At 44.0% G+C, this 15328-nt stretch overlaps 2 protein-coding genes across 3 annotated transcripts in view; both read left to right on the top strand.

Annotated features, from left to right (window-relative positions):
- LOC141271711 (uncharacterized) overlaps positions 1-15328 on the top strand; it is a 254208-nt gene that overhangs the window by 48698 nt on the left and 190182 nt on the right. The gene's annotated exons all lie outside the window — the stretch shown is intronic.
- On the top strand, positions 2023-15258 carry LOC141271709 (uncharacterized). Of its 2 annotated transcripts, XM_073681797.1 has the most exons (9): positions 2023-2097; positions 8225-8615; positions 8711-8781; positions 9149-9298; positions 9428-9529; positions 9613-9736; positions 9820-9917; positions 10122-10212; positions 12175-15258. In XM_073681797.1, exons 4-9 carry the CDS (start codon positions 9221-9223, stop codon positions 13617-13619), a joined length of 1938 nt encoding a protein of 645 aa, XP_073537898.1. In that variant the 5' UTR covers positions 2023-2097; positions 8225-8615; positions 8711-8781; positions 9149-9220; the 3' UTR covers positions 13620-15258. The 2 variants fall into 2 exon arrangements, with proteins under 2 accessions (XP_073537898.1, XP_073537899.1); XM_073681798.1 differs by lacking the exon at positions 8711-8781.

Below are 15328 nucleotides of genomic sequence, written 5' to 3'. Positions count from 1 at the left end.
TTTTTTTTATAATTATTTGATATTAACCCCTTTACCACTTTGGGCTTCTCCATTTCGTTTTTTGCTCCCTTTCTCTCCAGAGCCATAAATGTTTTATTGTTCCGTCAATGGCCATGTGAGGGCTTGTTTTTTGCAAGACGAGTTGTACTTTTGAACAACACCATTGGTTTTACCATATTGTGTACTGGAAAACAGGAAAATAATTCAAAGTGTGGTGAAATTGCAAAAAAAGTGCAATTTCACAATTGTGACTCACCGGCGCCTGCGCACAAGTTTCCTGCTCCACCTGGCTACACAGATGGCAGGAAGAAGAGCGCCGTCCATACAGGGCAAATTGCGCAGGCGCGGGATCCGGCCGGGAACTGCACGTCACAGGCCCCTGTGACGAGCAGGGGAGGAGGGGGGATAAGGAAAGGAAGCTAATAGGCGTGAAGCTTGCCAAAACTAATTTAATAAAAAGCTATTACACAGCAAGTAGACCTCTAATATGGGACATACAGGTGAGTATAGATTCATACTTCTATCACCTGGATCCCAATATTAGAGGTCAGATAGGTCCCAGGGGTGACAAATTCCCTGTAACATGTTAACAGCCATGGATGGATCGCAACTGCACCTGTGGCTGTTAGGGGCACGTGACAGCTGTACTGATCAGCTGTCATGTCCCTGGAAAGGTGCGGTGTCATCGCCGGAGTCCATACGCCTCGTACACATGCGCGGCTCTGCTCCGTAACCTAATACACGTGTGGCTCCGCTCCGTAAACCTTGTACACGCGCGGCTCTGCTCCGTACATTTCGTACACGCGCTGCTCCGCCCCGTACACCTCATACACGCGGCTCCGCTCCGTACACCTCGTACACACGCGGCTGGGCTCCGTACATCTCGTACACTAGCAGCTCCGTTCCGTACGCCTCGTACACGCGCGGCTCCGCACGCCTCGTACACGTGCGGCTGCGCTCCGTACGCCTCGTGCACGCGCGGCTGCGCTCCGTACGCCTCGTGCACGCGCGGCTGCGCTCCGTACGCCTCGTGCACGCGCGGCTGCGCTCCGTACGCCTCGTGCACGCGCGGCTGCGCTCCGTACGCCTCGTGCACGCGCGGCTGCGCTCCGTACGCCTCGTGCACGCGCGGCTCCGCTCCGTACGCCTCGTGCACGCGCGGCTCCGCTCCGTACGCCTCGTACACGCGCGGCTCCGCACGCCTCGGACACACGCGGCTGCGCTCCGTACGCCTCGTGCACGCGCGGCTCCGTACGCCTCGTGCACGCGCGGCTCCGCTCTGTACGCCTCGTACACGCGCGGCTCCGCACGCCTCGGACACACGCGGCTGCGCTCCGTACGCCTCGTGCACGCGCGGCTGCGCTCCATACGCCTCGTGCACGCGCGGCTGCGCTCCGTACGCCTCGTGCACGCGCGGCTCCGCTCCGTACGCCCCGTACACGCGCGGCTCCGCACGTCTCGTACACGCGCGGCTCCGCTCCGTACGCCTCGTACACGCGCGGCTCCGCTCCGTACGCCTCGTACACGCGCGGCTCCGCTCCGTACGCCTCGTACACGCGCGGCTCCGCTCCGTACGCCACGTACACGAGCGGCTCCGCTCCGTACGCCTCGTACACGCGCGGCTCCGCTCCGTACCCCTCGTACACACGCGGCTCCGCTCCGTACACCTCGTACATGCGCGGTTCCGCTCCGTACACCTCGTACACACGCGGCTCTGCTCCGTACACCTCGTACACACACGGCTCCGCTCCGTACACCTCGTACACGCGCGGCTCCGCTCCGTACACCTCGTACACACGCGGCTCCGCTCCGTACACCTCGTACACACGCGGCTCCGCTCCGTACACCTCGTACACACGCGGCTCCGCTCCGTACACCTCGTACACACGCGGCTCTGCTACATCCACACTGTAAACCCCTCCTGACCCCACACATAACCTTCAGCTCATCCAGCACCATGACAACCAGCACAGCAGAGTCCTGCATCCACTGAGGCCCCTGATCATGTGACCTCTGACTCCTCCCCTCCTGTGACCTCATCACAGCTCCTGTGCGCACAGAGCAGCCATATATGTGGTGGCGGCTCTGCAGGTGGAGGTATGTGGAGACCCCCCATTACTGGGCGCAGGGGGCATTAACCCCTTCAGCACGGAGACTCTTTTGGGGTCTTGTGTTGCCCCTTTATAAGAATCATAAGGTTTTTGTTCTGTTTCCTGTAATAGATACATACAACCCAACTATGGAGACAGGAAGGGAGGAAACGTATTGTTCTCATAGTACAGGACCCCTTTACTGCCCCACAGTGTAATGCCCCCATTATGCCCCTTATGCAGGATGTATGATGCCCCCCACACAGTGTAATGCCCCCATTATGCCCCTTATGCAGGATGTATGATGCCCCCCACACAGTGTACTGCCCCCATTATGCACCTTATGCAGGATGTATGATGCCCCCACAGTGTAATGCCCCCATTATGCCCCGTATGCAGGATGTATGATGCCCCCACAGTGTAATGCCCCCATTATGCCCCTTATGCAGTATGTATGATGCCCCCACACAGTGTAATGCCCCCATTATGCCCCTTATGCAGTATGTATGATGCCCCCACACAGTGTAATGCCCCCATTATGCCCCTTATGCAGGATGTATGATGCCCCCACACAGTGTAATGCCCCCATTATGCCCCTTATACAGGATGTATGATGCCCCCACACAGTATAATGCCCCCATTATGCCCCCTGTGCAGTATGTATGATGCCCCACACATTGTAATGCATTATGCCCCTTATGTAGTATGTATGATGCCCCCACACAGTGTAATGCCCCCATTATGCCCCTTATGTAGTATGTATGATGCCCCACACAGTGTAATGCCCCCATTATGCCCCTTATGCAGTACGTATGATGCCCCCCACACAGTGTAATGCCCCCATTATGCCCCTTGTGCAGTATGTATGATGCCCCCCACACAGTGTAATGCCCCCATTATGCCCCTTATGCAGTATGTATGATGCCCCACACATTGTAATGCCCCTATTATGCCCCTTATGTAGTATGTGTAATGCCCCCATTATGCCCCTTATGTAGTATGTATGATGCCCCCACACAGTGTAATGCCCCGATTATGCCCCTTATGTAGTACGTATGATGCCCCCCACACAGTGTAATGCCCCCATTATGTCCCTTATTTAGTATGTATGATGCCCCCACACAGTGTAATGTTCTCCCAGTACCTCCTGAGGTCCTGCAGTTGGAATAATCCCTCTGGAGTTGGTTTTCCCTTTGGCTGCTCCCCTACATGTAGACCCTCGAGCATGTATACATGCATGTAGGGGAGCAGGCCTCACTAGATATCGAGGCTTTGTACAGTAATATACCGCATGATGATGGTATCAGAGGAGTAAGACGTTTATTGAAATCGAGATCAATAGAGTGTAGCAGACATAATGACTTCATGGAGGATCTTCTAAAATTAACTTTTACTCATAACTTATTTATTTTTGACAGCAAGTACTTCCACCAGCTCAGTGGTACTGCGATGGGGAGCCCTTGTGCCCCCTCGTATGCTAACCTATTCCTTGGCTGGTGGGAGGAATCCACAATATTCAGGGATGATCATAAGTGATGGCATTCATATATTGGGGTATTGTACAAATATATAGACTACATTTTAATCATCTGGTCAGGGACGAGTGAACAATCTTTTGAATTTGTCAGAGAACTGAACATCAATAGAGTCGGCCTGAGATTTACATCGGAGTTTAATTATAACCAGTTGACTTTCCTGGATGTACTAATCTAGATAGAACGGGATGGGACCCTAGGAACACTCATCTACCATAAACCTACAAGCACTAATAAACTATTGAAGTGGAATAGCCACCACCCCATCCCCATAAAAAGAGGAATACCCAAGGGTCAATTTTTATGGTTGAGAAGGTACTGCCATAATGTCACAGATTTTAATATACTGGCAATAGACCTGAACACCAGATTAAGGGATTATAGGGTACTCATGGTACATTTTGGATTCCACATCATCGTTTGCAGAAAAATGGGAGAAACAGACTCCTCCATACCTAACCAAGAGACCAAGAAAAAGATGGGGTAGCGCGAGTAAGAAAAACTTATGACAATCAGAGTGACCTGGGATATACTTGTGGCCGACCCAGCTCGGAGGGTGCTGTGTGATCTACTCCCACAATAACTTTCAGAAAGGGTTGGTCAATTAGGGACCGTTTAGTGCATAGTTTCTACCAAAAAACTGCACCCAAGGGGACTTGGCTAGATAGAAGAATCTGTGGTTTCTTTAGATGTGGAGAATGTTGTACATGTAATTGGATGAGACCATGTAAATCTTTCTCGAGTTCCTCCACGAGTAAAAACTTTTTTCAGAGGGGTTATTCCAACTGTAAAACCTCAGGACTTGTATATATGGCCACATGCACCTGCCCCCTAGATTATGTAGGTAACATGTAAGCAAATAAGAAGAAAGGGTAGCACTCACCGGTCCGTAAAACGTACTTCTTTATTGTATGACATCGGTACACTATTCCTGGACCAATTGTCTTCCCCGTACAAAGTTGCCGGTTCTTGTTTTATTTTTTGTGTTTGGACAGATTATGTAGGCAAGACCAAGAGGGAGTCTAGGAGTAGGGTGGGGGGCATTTGGGTGACATATGCCATGGTCAGGACACCCGATTAGTGAGACACATGAATAGTGTACATCGAGGTGAAACCAGAGACATCTCCTTTTGTATCATTGATGTGGTTAAACCCAATGTGATAGGAGGTGATCACAATAGATATATCCTCAAAAAGGAAAGTGAGTGGATTTCCAGACTGGATTGACTAGACCCTAAGGGACTGAATGAGCCAATTTCCTATGCTTGTTTTGTGTGAATACAGCCCCATTCCGGATTACATTTTGGATTTTATACTCTATTCATTGCTACTCAGTTCCCAGTGATTGGAGTTCACATATTATTGTACGTCATCGAGATATCTGAGCTTCTATATCAGAATTATTTCTTATCAGTTATATCCTACATATACTATTTAGTAACTAGCAAATGTGATGATCCTTGTGTATCTCTAATTATGCAATGGGGGTCTAATGCGATCATTTAGGAATATACTGTGGGCCATCATCCCATATTTTATGTAGTGATAAAGTAGATCTACGTGCCTATTGCATGATGGGAGGATGTGAAATACTTGTTTTTAGTCTCCCATGACGCTGATCTCAGAGATAGGACTTTTCTATGTTGATCTTTGCAATCCAAAACCATTATGCGATCCGGCGTGGAACGCATGCTTCCGGACATGCGCATTCGCAGATAGGAGACCGTGATGCACTCCAGCATGGAACGCACATGTCCGGTCACATTTGAGCTTTCTTCCGGCCTGTTGTTTTGTGCTGAATTGTGGGGAATACTTGAGAATTTATTTTTGTTCCATCTGTCTTTAGTTGATCCCACTGATACATCAGATAAGTCCTCAGAGAATTATAATTAGAGGAACCCATGGACACATTAGGATTTGTGAAGCTGACCTCCGCTCTCCTCTATTTCCTTTGAATTTATTGTGCGACCTGTATTTCAGAACAGTAGCTCTTGGTTTTTCATTTCCATGTGTAAATTGAATTTGACTCGTCTTTGATATCTCTTTCAAACTTAGTTTTTTCGATGTCTGAGATCCATCCTCCAGACTTTGTAAATTCTTTTACATATTTTGTTTGAGTTTTGTATCCAAAAAGGCGGAAAACTTTCACCTAGTTTTTTTTTCAAGAAACAAATATCAAACGCATTGTGACTTGGTTATCCTTCATAAATTTATCTTTATTAAGTTTTGAAAAGGAAATACAAATACAAACGCCGGGTACTAGTTGTGCAACAAGTAGTAGGTCAAACATGACCACATAACCATAACAATAACCAGTATTTCCAAAACATTTGAAAACAAAATGAAAGAAGTTAACACAATCCAAAGTAGAGTCGCTGGTAGAACATTGGTTCAATGTGTTTTAGGATATACCAGCGTGGTGACTCTGACTTAAACATTAAGTCATTACATATTCATGTTGGTTAACAAATAAGGGTTATAAAAGAAAAAACGAGTAGTTAAAACCAAAAACACAAATATACACAAAGACAAAGGGAAGTGGGGGAAGGGATGTATGGGTAAAAGGGTTAGGGTAACGTCAGAGAGGCTCCTGAAGTATAGACTTTACCTTGACCTCATAGGGGAAAGTTATCAGCGGAAGATTTAAACTCCAGTAGGACCATGTTTTATAAAATTTATCATGGGAGTTATTGATCGTGTAGGTGAGCTCCTCCCTTAACATAATCTCATTTATTTTGGAGAACCATAGTGAGATTGTCGGGATAGTGTTACTTTTCCATAGCGAGGGAATACATGCTCTAGCAGACGTGATCAAGAGTCTCAGTATCGAGTTTTTATATGTTTTTAAAGGGATGTTGCTGTGATGGAGAAGGACGAAAGCTGGGTCATGTCTTGCTCCATCCACCAACGTCATGTTACAACACAGACTGTCCAGGAGTTTGCGGAACCTCATCAGGAGAATTCCCAGGCGTTGTAGGAAGGTCATACAGGCACGTGGAGGCCACACACAATACTGAGCCTCATTTTGACTTGTTTTAAGGACATTACATCAAAGTTGGATCAGCCTGTAGTGTGTTTTTCCACTTTTAATTTTGGGGGTGACTCCAAATCCAGGTCTCCATTGGTTAATAAATTTGATTTCCATTGATGATTTTTGTGTGATTTTGTTGTCAGCACATTCAACTTTGTACAGAATAAAGTATTCAATGAGAATATTTCATTCATTCAGATCTAGGATGTGTTATTTGAGTGTTCCCTTTATTTTTTTGAGCAGTGCATTTAATAGAATGTATAGTGAGTAAACTATAATATGTGGGATGCACGTCAGAGTCGCTAAAAAAAATGTATTAGAAGACATTTATCTGATGCAATCAATCCCACAACATTAAACGTCTGTGGTTTCAAGACGCTTCACCATGACATATGATTCAAGCCGTGTTAGTTTCCTTGATACCATGGTGATCAAGGATACACAGGGCCACCTAACTGACCACTATTCCAAGCCCACCGATCTCAATGGCCTATTACACTTTTCTAGCAATCATCCAAGGTCGATGAAGAAATCTATACCTACATCACGATTTCAGAGGGTCAAACGGATTGTGTCCAGTGAAACTATCCGCAATCAGAGGTTATAAGAAATGTCGACCAAATTCACTGAACGAGGCTATCCACCTAGCTTCTTGCATCCCCAGGCGTCGAATTCCAGAACTGATCGTCCAAACAGGACAGAAGGACAGAATCCCCTTTGTTCACACGTTACACCCCTTCGCCTACATCTTACATAAAACCATTAGGAAACACAGGAACATCTTACAAACCGGTTATTCCACGATCCCTGCGTTCCAACAACCCTTCCTACCGTGTTTTAAGAGAGCAACCAATATTAGAGACTCTCTGGTATGTGCCGATTTGGGCGCAGCGTACCTAGGTCCTAAACAATGTTTTTTGCAGAATCCCAAAATGGGCACATTCCCATGTCTCCAATGTCGTCAATGCAACAATGTCCTCAGGGGTAGCATTGTTCATCACCCACAAACTGGCAAAATATACAACATCAAAGGGTACTTTACATGTGACAGTTCATATGTGGTATATCTTATTAAATGTGCATTCGGCCGAATCTATGTGGGGGAGACGGCACAGCCCATAATGGATAGGATTTCAAAGCACAAGTCCACAATTTGGTGCAAAAACCTAATGTTACCCATTCCCCAACAGTTTATCACGGCAGGACATAGTATTTCTCAATTCAAATACCAGTTATTGGAACAAGTTTTGACACCACGTCGGGGAAGCGACCGAGTGAGCCTTCTCAAACGTAGATAAGCCTACTGGATTCATGAATTACAGTTCTTAGAGTCGAAAGGCCTTAATAGGGACTATGAACTACTGGCTTTTTATATAAGGTTTTTTTATGATTGGAGTTTGGTTCTCATTGAACAATTGGTATAGAGAAACTTGTCACCCAGGGATCTTATGTGACCCTATGTTGAAATGTATTTGACATTTGGAAATGTGGTCTTCAATTTGAATAGGTCAATAATATACATGTTTTGATCTCCATATCCTACTCATATATTGTATCCTTTATTGCAGATTATTCCTCTCTGGCACACTCTTGTCCCCTCTCCTGGATCCTTCTCCACTCCAACAAAGGCTCTGCCTCATGCCCATTGGGTCTTATGCTCTATACTGGTGGAACCCACATTCTCTCTCCCTGGCACTCAAACTTCCAGCTCACTGGAACGCATTTACACCAGCCTGCGGAACGCACAGCTTCCTGGGAGCAACGCGTCACTTCCGGTGACGTCACACGTGCACTTCCGAAGTGCACACTACACAGCACTGCGGGATTGGTGGCAATTGGTCAGCTGATACCATCCTGCCCCTGACAACGCTCACAGCACCAGGAACTAGCGGTGGACACCGCGTTCCTCTAAGCCACTACGTGCAGTACCACCTTATAACCAGGAACTAGGGGTCACAGGTATGCTACGTCCAGCTCTATTCGGTCTATCTCTGCCTCTACAGTCCCTCTCAGCTGTTAACTCTGAGTCTGCCACTCTCTGCTCTTTTCTGCAGACCCAAGTAACCAGTGTCACCATATCTCCACACTTTTGAATTCCTACCTTTGAATACCATCCAGGAGGCTAGTAGGTGTCGCCTCTCTTCAATTTGTATATATACTTGCTCTATACTATGATGTGGTATCCGCATTAATGGGGTTTGACGAAATATTATACACTGTTTAAGAGGGGTTTGGGAGAAATTGTTAATATTTTCTCAATATTTCCCTGACAGTGCGTCTATGAGAAACTTATTCAGCTGCAGACTCCAAGGAAGAAACTGCTTGTTGTATGTGTCCTAAAATATAAAGGTTTTATTACTAGATATAAAGAAGAAAACTAAATACTGTAAAATAATAAATCTCCTTATATGTTTCCTCTCATTATCTCCAATAGTTGTATTATTACACAGGATTTTTTTAATGTTCCATCAGCTTATCTTTTTCTCCTTCAGGTCTCTACAATATCGGATCCTCTCAGTGAAGATCTTCTATATAAGAAAATTTTTCTGATTTACCCATCAAAGATGGATATGGACAGAGACAAGATGGCGGAGAGGATATTACACCTCACCCTAGAGATCCTCTTCCGGCTTACTGGAGAGGTGAGAGATTCTGATGACGTCACATTACATCATTCTTATCTATGGAAATAACAGATGGACAGAACTGGAGAGGTGAGAACTCTGGAAATGTCTGGAGTGAGATTTATTACTGTGTCTCTCCATAACCAGAGATTAATCACGGGGCCTCCACCTCACCCCCTGATACATGAGGACATCAATGACCAGATCCTAGAACTCGCCTACAAGATGATTGAGCTGCTGACTGGAGAGGTGACACTGCTGGGAATGATGGGACATTATACAGTAACACTATGAAGGGATCGGGGAGATGATGGTATCATTGTGTGTGTCAGGTTCCTATAAGGTGTCAGGATGTCGCCGTCTATTTTTCCATGGAGGAGTGGGAGTATTTAGAAGGACGCAAAGATCTATACAAGAACGTCATGATGGAGGTTCCCCAGCCCCTCACATCACCAGGTAATAGACAGGACTAAATACACACGGCCTATAATTATCTGTATGTAAAGAATGAATTCAGTCCCTGTATGTGTTTCCTCCAGATCTATCCAGTAAGAGGACAACACCAGAGAGATGTCACCGTCCTCTTCTTCCACAGGACTGTAAACAAGAAGATCCCAATGTTCCTCAGGATCATCAGGTAGATGGAGAGAAGGAGTCATGAGATCTCCCCTATGATGTGTAGACGGCTGTAAAGGTTTTGTATTTTTGGATTCAGTCTTGTTTTATCCACCATTATTATGTTTTATATTTGTGTAATGAGAACGGTGGAGATGGCAGGATTAGAGCCAATCATAGATGTGACTTCTCCATCTGTCTGTGACTTTTACAATATTTGTTTCAGGGTGAAGATCTGACCCATAGTAATACTACAGACACATATGTGAGGGATGATGAGCGGTGTAAAGAGGAGATTCCTACATATGACTACCCAGGTGAGTAGTAATCACTGAATACTGAGAAGTCACAGATTCTTCTCAGTCACCGGCTGTGGCTGCTTTATCGTTTGTGTAGTCCAGCTGTATCACAATCGTGTGATCACCATTTTGCCGCTAGACCACAACATTCTCCTCCGTCCGAAAATGTTCAGATTACTTTGGGAAATTGTGAAAGCCCTTTTCTATAGAACTTACAACCTGGAGGATCCACCTACCCCCTGGGATTAGATGATGCTGACCGTTACCTGCCCAGGTCTGTAAACTACAAAGCCAAATGACAGCGTACGCAGAATGTGCAGATGATCAGGCCCCATTTTTCAAATCTGACAGTTGTCACTTTATGTGGTGATAACTTTGAAATTTTTCACAAAGGATAATAAGAAACAAATGGACCTTACAAATTATTTTCCAACTTCTTTTGAATTTGACAATACCCTATATACAGCTGTATACTACTGTCTGGTCACATGGCAGGTTAAGAAGGGAAGGAGCGACATTTAGCTATTAGGAATGCAGATTTTGCTGGAATAGTTTGCAGACACAATGTATTGGGGGCACTGTTCATAGTCACATGGAAGCTGAAAAGATGGCTACCATGAACAGGCTTGCCTTAACTACCCCATTTACATATTTCACAAATTACTTTCCTCATCACCCTTTAACCTCTCTACATGGATCTGGACTTACACAGAGACCCCTAGGCTTGGGCCACGGTGTTACCTGCTGTTCTGTGGAGTGACATGGGAAGAAGAATAGTCAGATAGCCGGGTCAGAACAGGAGGGCAGAGAAAATACAAAATCAGAAGACACAAGAGTAGTCAGTAAACGGGCCGAGGTCACAACAGAAACAAATACACAAGCCGGGAGCTGAGCACAGAGGACTGAACCAGAGGAGAACAAGGCTGTATCTGGCAGCTTCCGGCAATATGCTTCCAGCTTTAGTAGGGTGTGGTGCTTTCCAAATGGCTGAAGTAGGGAGCAGATTATTCCAGCTGGACAGCACACACACCCATACTGCAAAACTGGATGGTACTACTGGTCCCTGCAACCCTAATCTTAGTGGCTGCGCAGAGCCTGCGCCTCGCAGAGCTTCTGGTTCTGACGTGTCTTCCATCACCAGCGCCGCCTGCAGAATGAATAAGGCGGCTTCTGGTGTCAAAAGTAGACCTCACACAAGTCGAAGCAGGAGGAGAAGTAGACGTCCCAGAGGAGTTGGGACACACCTTTTGCAGAAGCAGTAGAAATCCCCATAAAGTGACTCCATTTTGGAAATTATAACCCTCAGTGAATTAATTTATAGGAGAAGTGACTATTTTGACTCTACAGTCACTCTCCAGAAATTAGCACGCAGTGGATGTTGGAGAGTGAAAATTGCAAATATGCTATTTTATTACCCAACACATAGTGCCCAGATTGTGCTCCAGGAGACACACACCGTAAATTAAGTGTGTTCTTCTCATTATAGTAATACCAAATACATGGATGCTGAATGTGACTTAGGCACATAAACTACTGCAAAGCTCAGAAGTGAGGGGGAGATCTGACTTTGGGAGAGTGGATATTGCTGGATTGGTTTATGGAAGCCATGTTGCTTTTCAAGAGCCTTTGAGCCACTAGTAATATGGAAACCTCTGTTTTTCCATTGACAGATGATGGATCTGAGTGGGGACTTGTTTTTTGTCAAATAAGTAGAAGTTTTTATTGGTATTATTTTCGCCTACATAACATTGTTTGGTGGCTTTTTATTCCATATTTTGGAGGCAGAATGAAAAAACAGTGGAACTCGCTCTACTGATCCATCCTATGAAGTTTCCTATTAGACAGTCATTGTCCTGGTGAATAAGTGAATTTTTTTTTATATAACTTGCCTTTTTTATGGAGAGTTTAAGTAGAAATGTTCAAAAATATAAAATTCAAGGATTTTTTATTAAAAATAATAATTGGTTTTATTCTTGGCAGATGTCTGTACCAGGAGATCAGAGGGACAGCTGACATTTTCAGTTTTCAAATCAGATAATTTTGAGATCCAACAGGATATAATTGAAATGAATGACATTTCTCCAGATTTACCATCATCCCTTCACAGCAAAGATCTGTCATCTGATCCTTTGATACAGGTCCTGTCTTCTGATTCATTACCGACTACTAAGGAAAATCAAAGTCACAAAACAAGCATTAAAAAACAAACTGCTTCTAAAGCAAAGAAGCCATTTTCACGTTCAGAATATAGAAATAGTTTTCCTCTCAAAAAGTCTTTTCTTAAACCTCAAAAAATTCACACAGCGAAGGATAGATTTTCTTGTTCCAAGTGTGGGAGATGTTTTAATCAGAAATCAGATCTTGTTAGGCACCAGAGAACTCACACAGGGGAGAAGCCTTTTTCCTGTTCAGAATGTGGTAAATGTTTTACAGAGAAATCAAATCTTATCGCACATCAGAGAATTCACACAGGGGAGAAGCCATTTTCCTGTTCAGAATGTGGTAACTGTTTTACAGAGAAATCAAATCTTATCGCACATCAGAGAACTCACACAGGGGAGATGCCTTTTCCATGTTCAGAATGTGGAAAATGTTTTAACCAGAAATCTAGTTTTCTTAAGCACCAGAGAAACCACACAGAGGAGAAGCCTTTTTCATGTTCAGATTGTGGGAAATGTTTTGTACAGAAATCATATCTTAGTATACATCAGAGAACGCACACAGGAGAGAAGCCATTTTCCTGTTCAGAATGTGAGAAATGTTTTTCAGAGAAATCAAATCTTATTGTACATCAGAGAACTCACACAGGGGAGAAGCCATTTTCATGTTCAGAATGTGGGAAATCTTTTGCAAAGAAATCAAATCTTACCAAACATCAGAGAACTCACACAGGGGAAAAGCCTTTTTCATGTTCAGATTGTGGAAAATGTTTTGGACACAAATCATATCTTAATAAACATCAGAGAACTCACAAAGGGGAGAAGCCATTTTCCTGTACAGAATGTGGGAAATATTTTACAGAGAAATCAACTCTTATCAACCATCAGAGAACTCGCACAGGAGAAAAGCCATTTTCCTGTTCAGAATGTGGGAAATGTTTTACAGAGAAATCAACTCTTACCAAACATCACAAAACTCACACAGGGGAGAAGCCTTTTTCATGTTCAGAATGTGGGAAATGTTTTACAGAGAAATCAAGTCTTATCAAACATCAGAGAACTCACACAGGAGAGAAGCCTTTTTCTTGTTCAGAATGTGGGAAATGTTTTAACCAGAAATCAGATATTGATAAGCACCAGAGAACTCATACAGGGGAGAAGCCTTTTTCATGTTCAAAATGTGGGAAATGTTTTAACCAGAAAGCGCATCTTGATAGCCACCAGAGAACCCACACAGGGGAGAATGCCGCAACTACACCCAACTAGTCTCTGTAGAAACTAGAAAAAAAACCTAGCTGCACAACTAAAAATGCCACCACACACCTAACTAACTAATAAGCCGTTGAGGAGTTTCTCATACCTCCTGAGGAACCAGAGAGGAGGCTGCAACACACTATCAACAAGGGGAAAGGAAAGTATGAAGTAAAATATGAAAACTCTGAATGAGAAACAAAAACACATTCATATAGGGCAAAGAAGGCAAGCTAAGGAGAACCAAAAATAAAAGGAACAAGTATAATCTCCCAGAAACTCATCACTGTTAGAATTAAAAGGTACTGGGAGGGAAAGCAAACTGACCGGGAGGATAGTTTCACCTTTGTGGTGAAACTTACAAAATTTATCCTCACCAACTGTGTACGTAAAACCCATCCATTTATAATGACCACGGACAAGATAAAGATTCCCAACTCACATCAGGACCACAAGATCCCAGGGACTTTCAGCTGCATCACAACTAATGTAATGTACTTAATTATATGTAGCAAATGTCCAACTGGGGGTCTGTATGTAGGGGAGACCAGGCAAAAACTTAAAACAAGGATGAATTCTCATCACCACCCAAAAAAAGAAAAAAAGAATAGATCTACTTGTGTCCACACATATTTACCGCCACAACTGCTTATCCCTTTCCGAAACTGATAGTTCTGCTTCACGTCACTTGTCTTATCTATTGCATTATTCCTGTGCCCTGTTGTGTATAAATATGTGACTCTTCAGATTTTGTGTTATACTATGCCTGATGAAAGACCTGAGTAGTCTAGAAAGCTTACTGACTAATGGCTAACTGAAAAGATGGTATCCTCCACTGAGGACTTTCAAATTTTAAAGTTTTTCTCCAAACAGCAATTTTAAGATCTCTCCACAGGTGTTCAATGGGATTTAGATCCGGATTCATTGCTAGTCAGAACTGTCCAGCACTTTGTTTCCATCCATTTTCTGGGTGCTTCTTGAAGTATGTTTGGGGTCATTGTCATGCTGGAAGACCCATGACCTAGCACGCAAACCCAACTTTCTGACACTAGGCACTACATTGTGCCCCAAAATCCTTTGCTAATCTTCAGATTTCATGATTCCTTGCACACAGTAAAGGTACCTGACCTGAGGCAGCAAAACAACCCCAAAACCTCTTTGAAGCTCCACCATATTTGACTGTATGTGTTTGTAAATTTATTGATTATGTTGCACATTGGACAGAGGAACATCCGGATCTCAAAAGATGGACTTATAACCTTGAAATTATTGATATTTTTCAACAATTTTGGTTCTCAAGTCCTCAGACAGTTCTCTTCTCCTTTTTCTGTTTTCTCCATGCTTAGTGTGCCACACATATGCACACAATGCAAAGATTGAATCAACTTCTCCCTTTTTTATCTGGTTTTAGTTGTGATTTTCTTATTGCTCACACCTGTTACTTGCCACAATTGCGTTTGAACAAGCTTCACATGCTTGAAACAGAGTTGTTTACCCACAATTTTGGCAAGGTGTCAATAATTTTGTCTGACCTATTTTATGTGGTTTTGTGTGAAATTATGTTCAATTTGCCTTTTTTTTCTCTGTTTTCTTGTGCTGTTTCAATAACCGCAAAGGAAATAAACGTGTATAATAAAACATGTAATTGCAATAATTTTCTGGGAGAATTACTTCATTTTCTGGCACAATTTCAAGGGATCCAACACTTTTGACCATGACTTGTT

This window comes from Phyllobates terribilis, unplaced genomic scaffold (genome assembly GCF_046119375.1).
Source record: "Phyllobates terribilis strain yellow unplaced genomic scaffold, ASM4611937v1 Scaffold_5__5_contigs__length_657084704, whole genome shotgun sequence".
Taxonomy (NCBI): domain Eukaryota; kingdom Metazoa; phylum Chordata; class Amphibia; order Anura; family Dendrobatidae; genus Phyllobates; species Phyllobates terribilis.
The sequence above is the reverse complement of the archived record's forward strand: the minus strand, read 5'-3'. Positions and strand labels throughout refer to the sequence as shown.

Coding starts and splice junctions, on each gene's coding strand:
- LOC141271709 (XM_073681798.1), top strand. CDS start 9,221: ATGGATATGGACAGAGACAAGATGGCGGAGAGGATATTACACCTCACC. Junction 9,530..9,612: donor TTGAGCTGCTGACTGGAGAG/GTGACACTGCTG, acceptor TGTGTGTGTCAG/GTTCCTATAAGGTGTCAGGA. Junction 9,918..10,121: donor ATGTTCCTCAGGATCATCAG/GTAGATGGAGAG, acceptor TATTTGTTTCAG/GGTGAAGATCTGACCCATAG.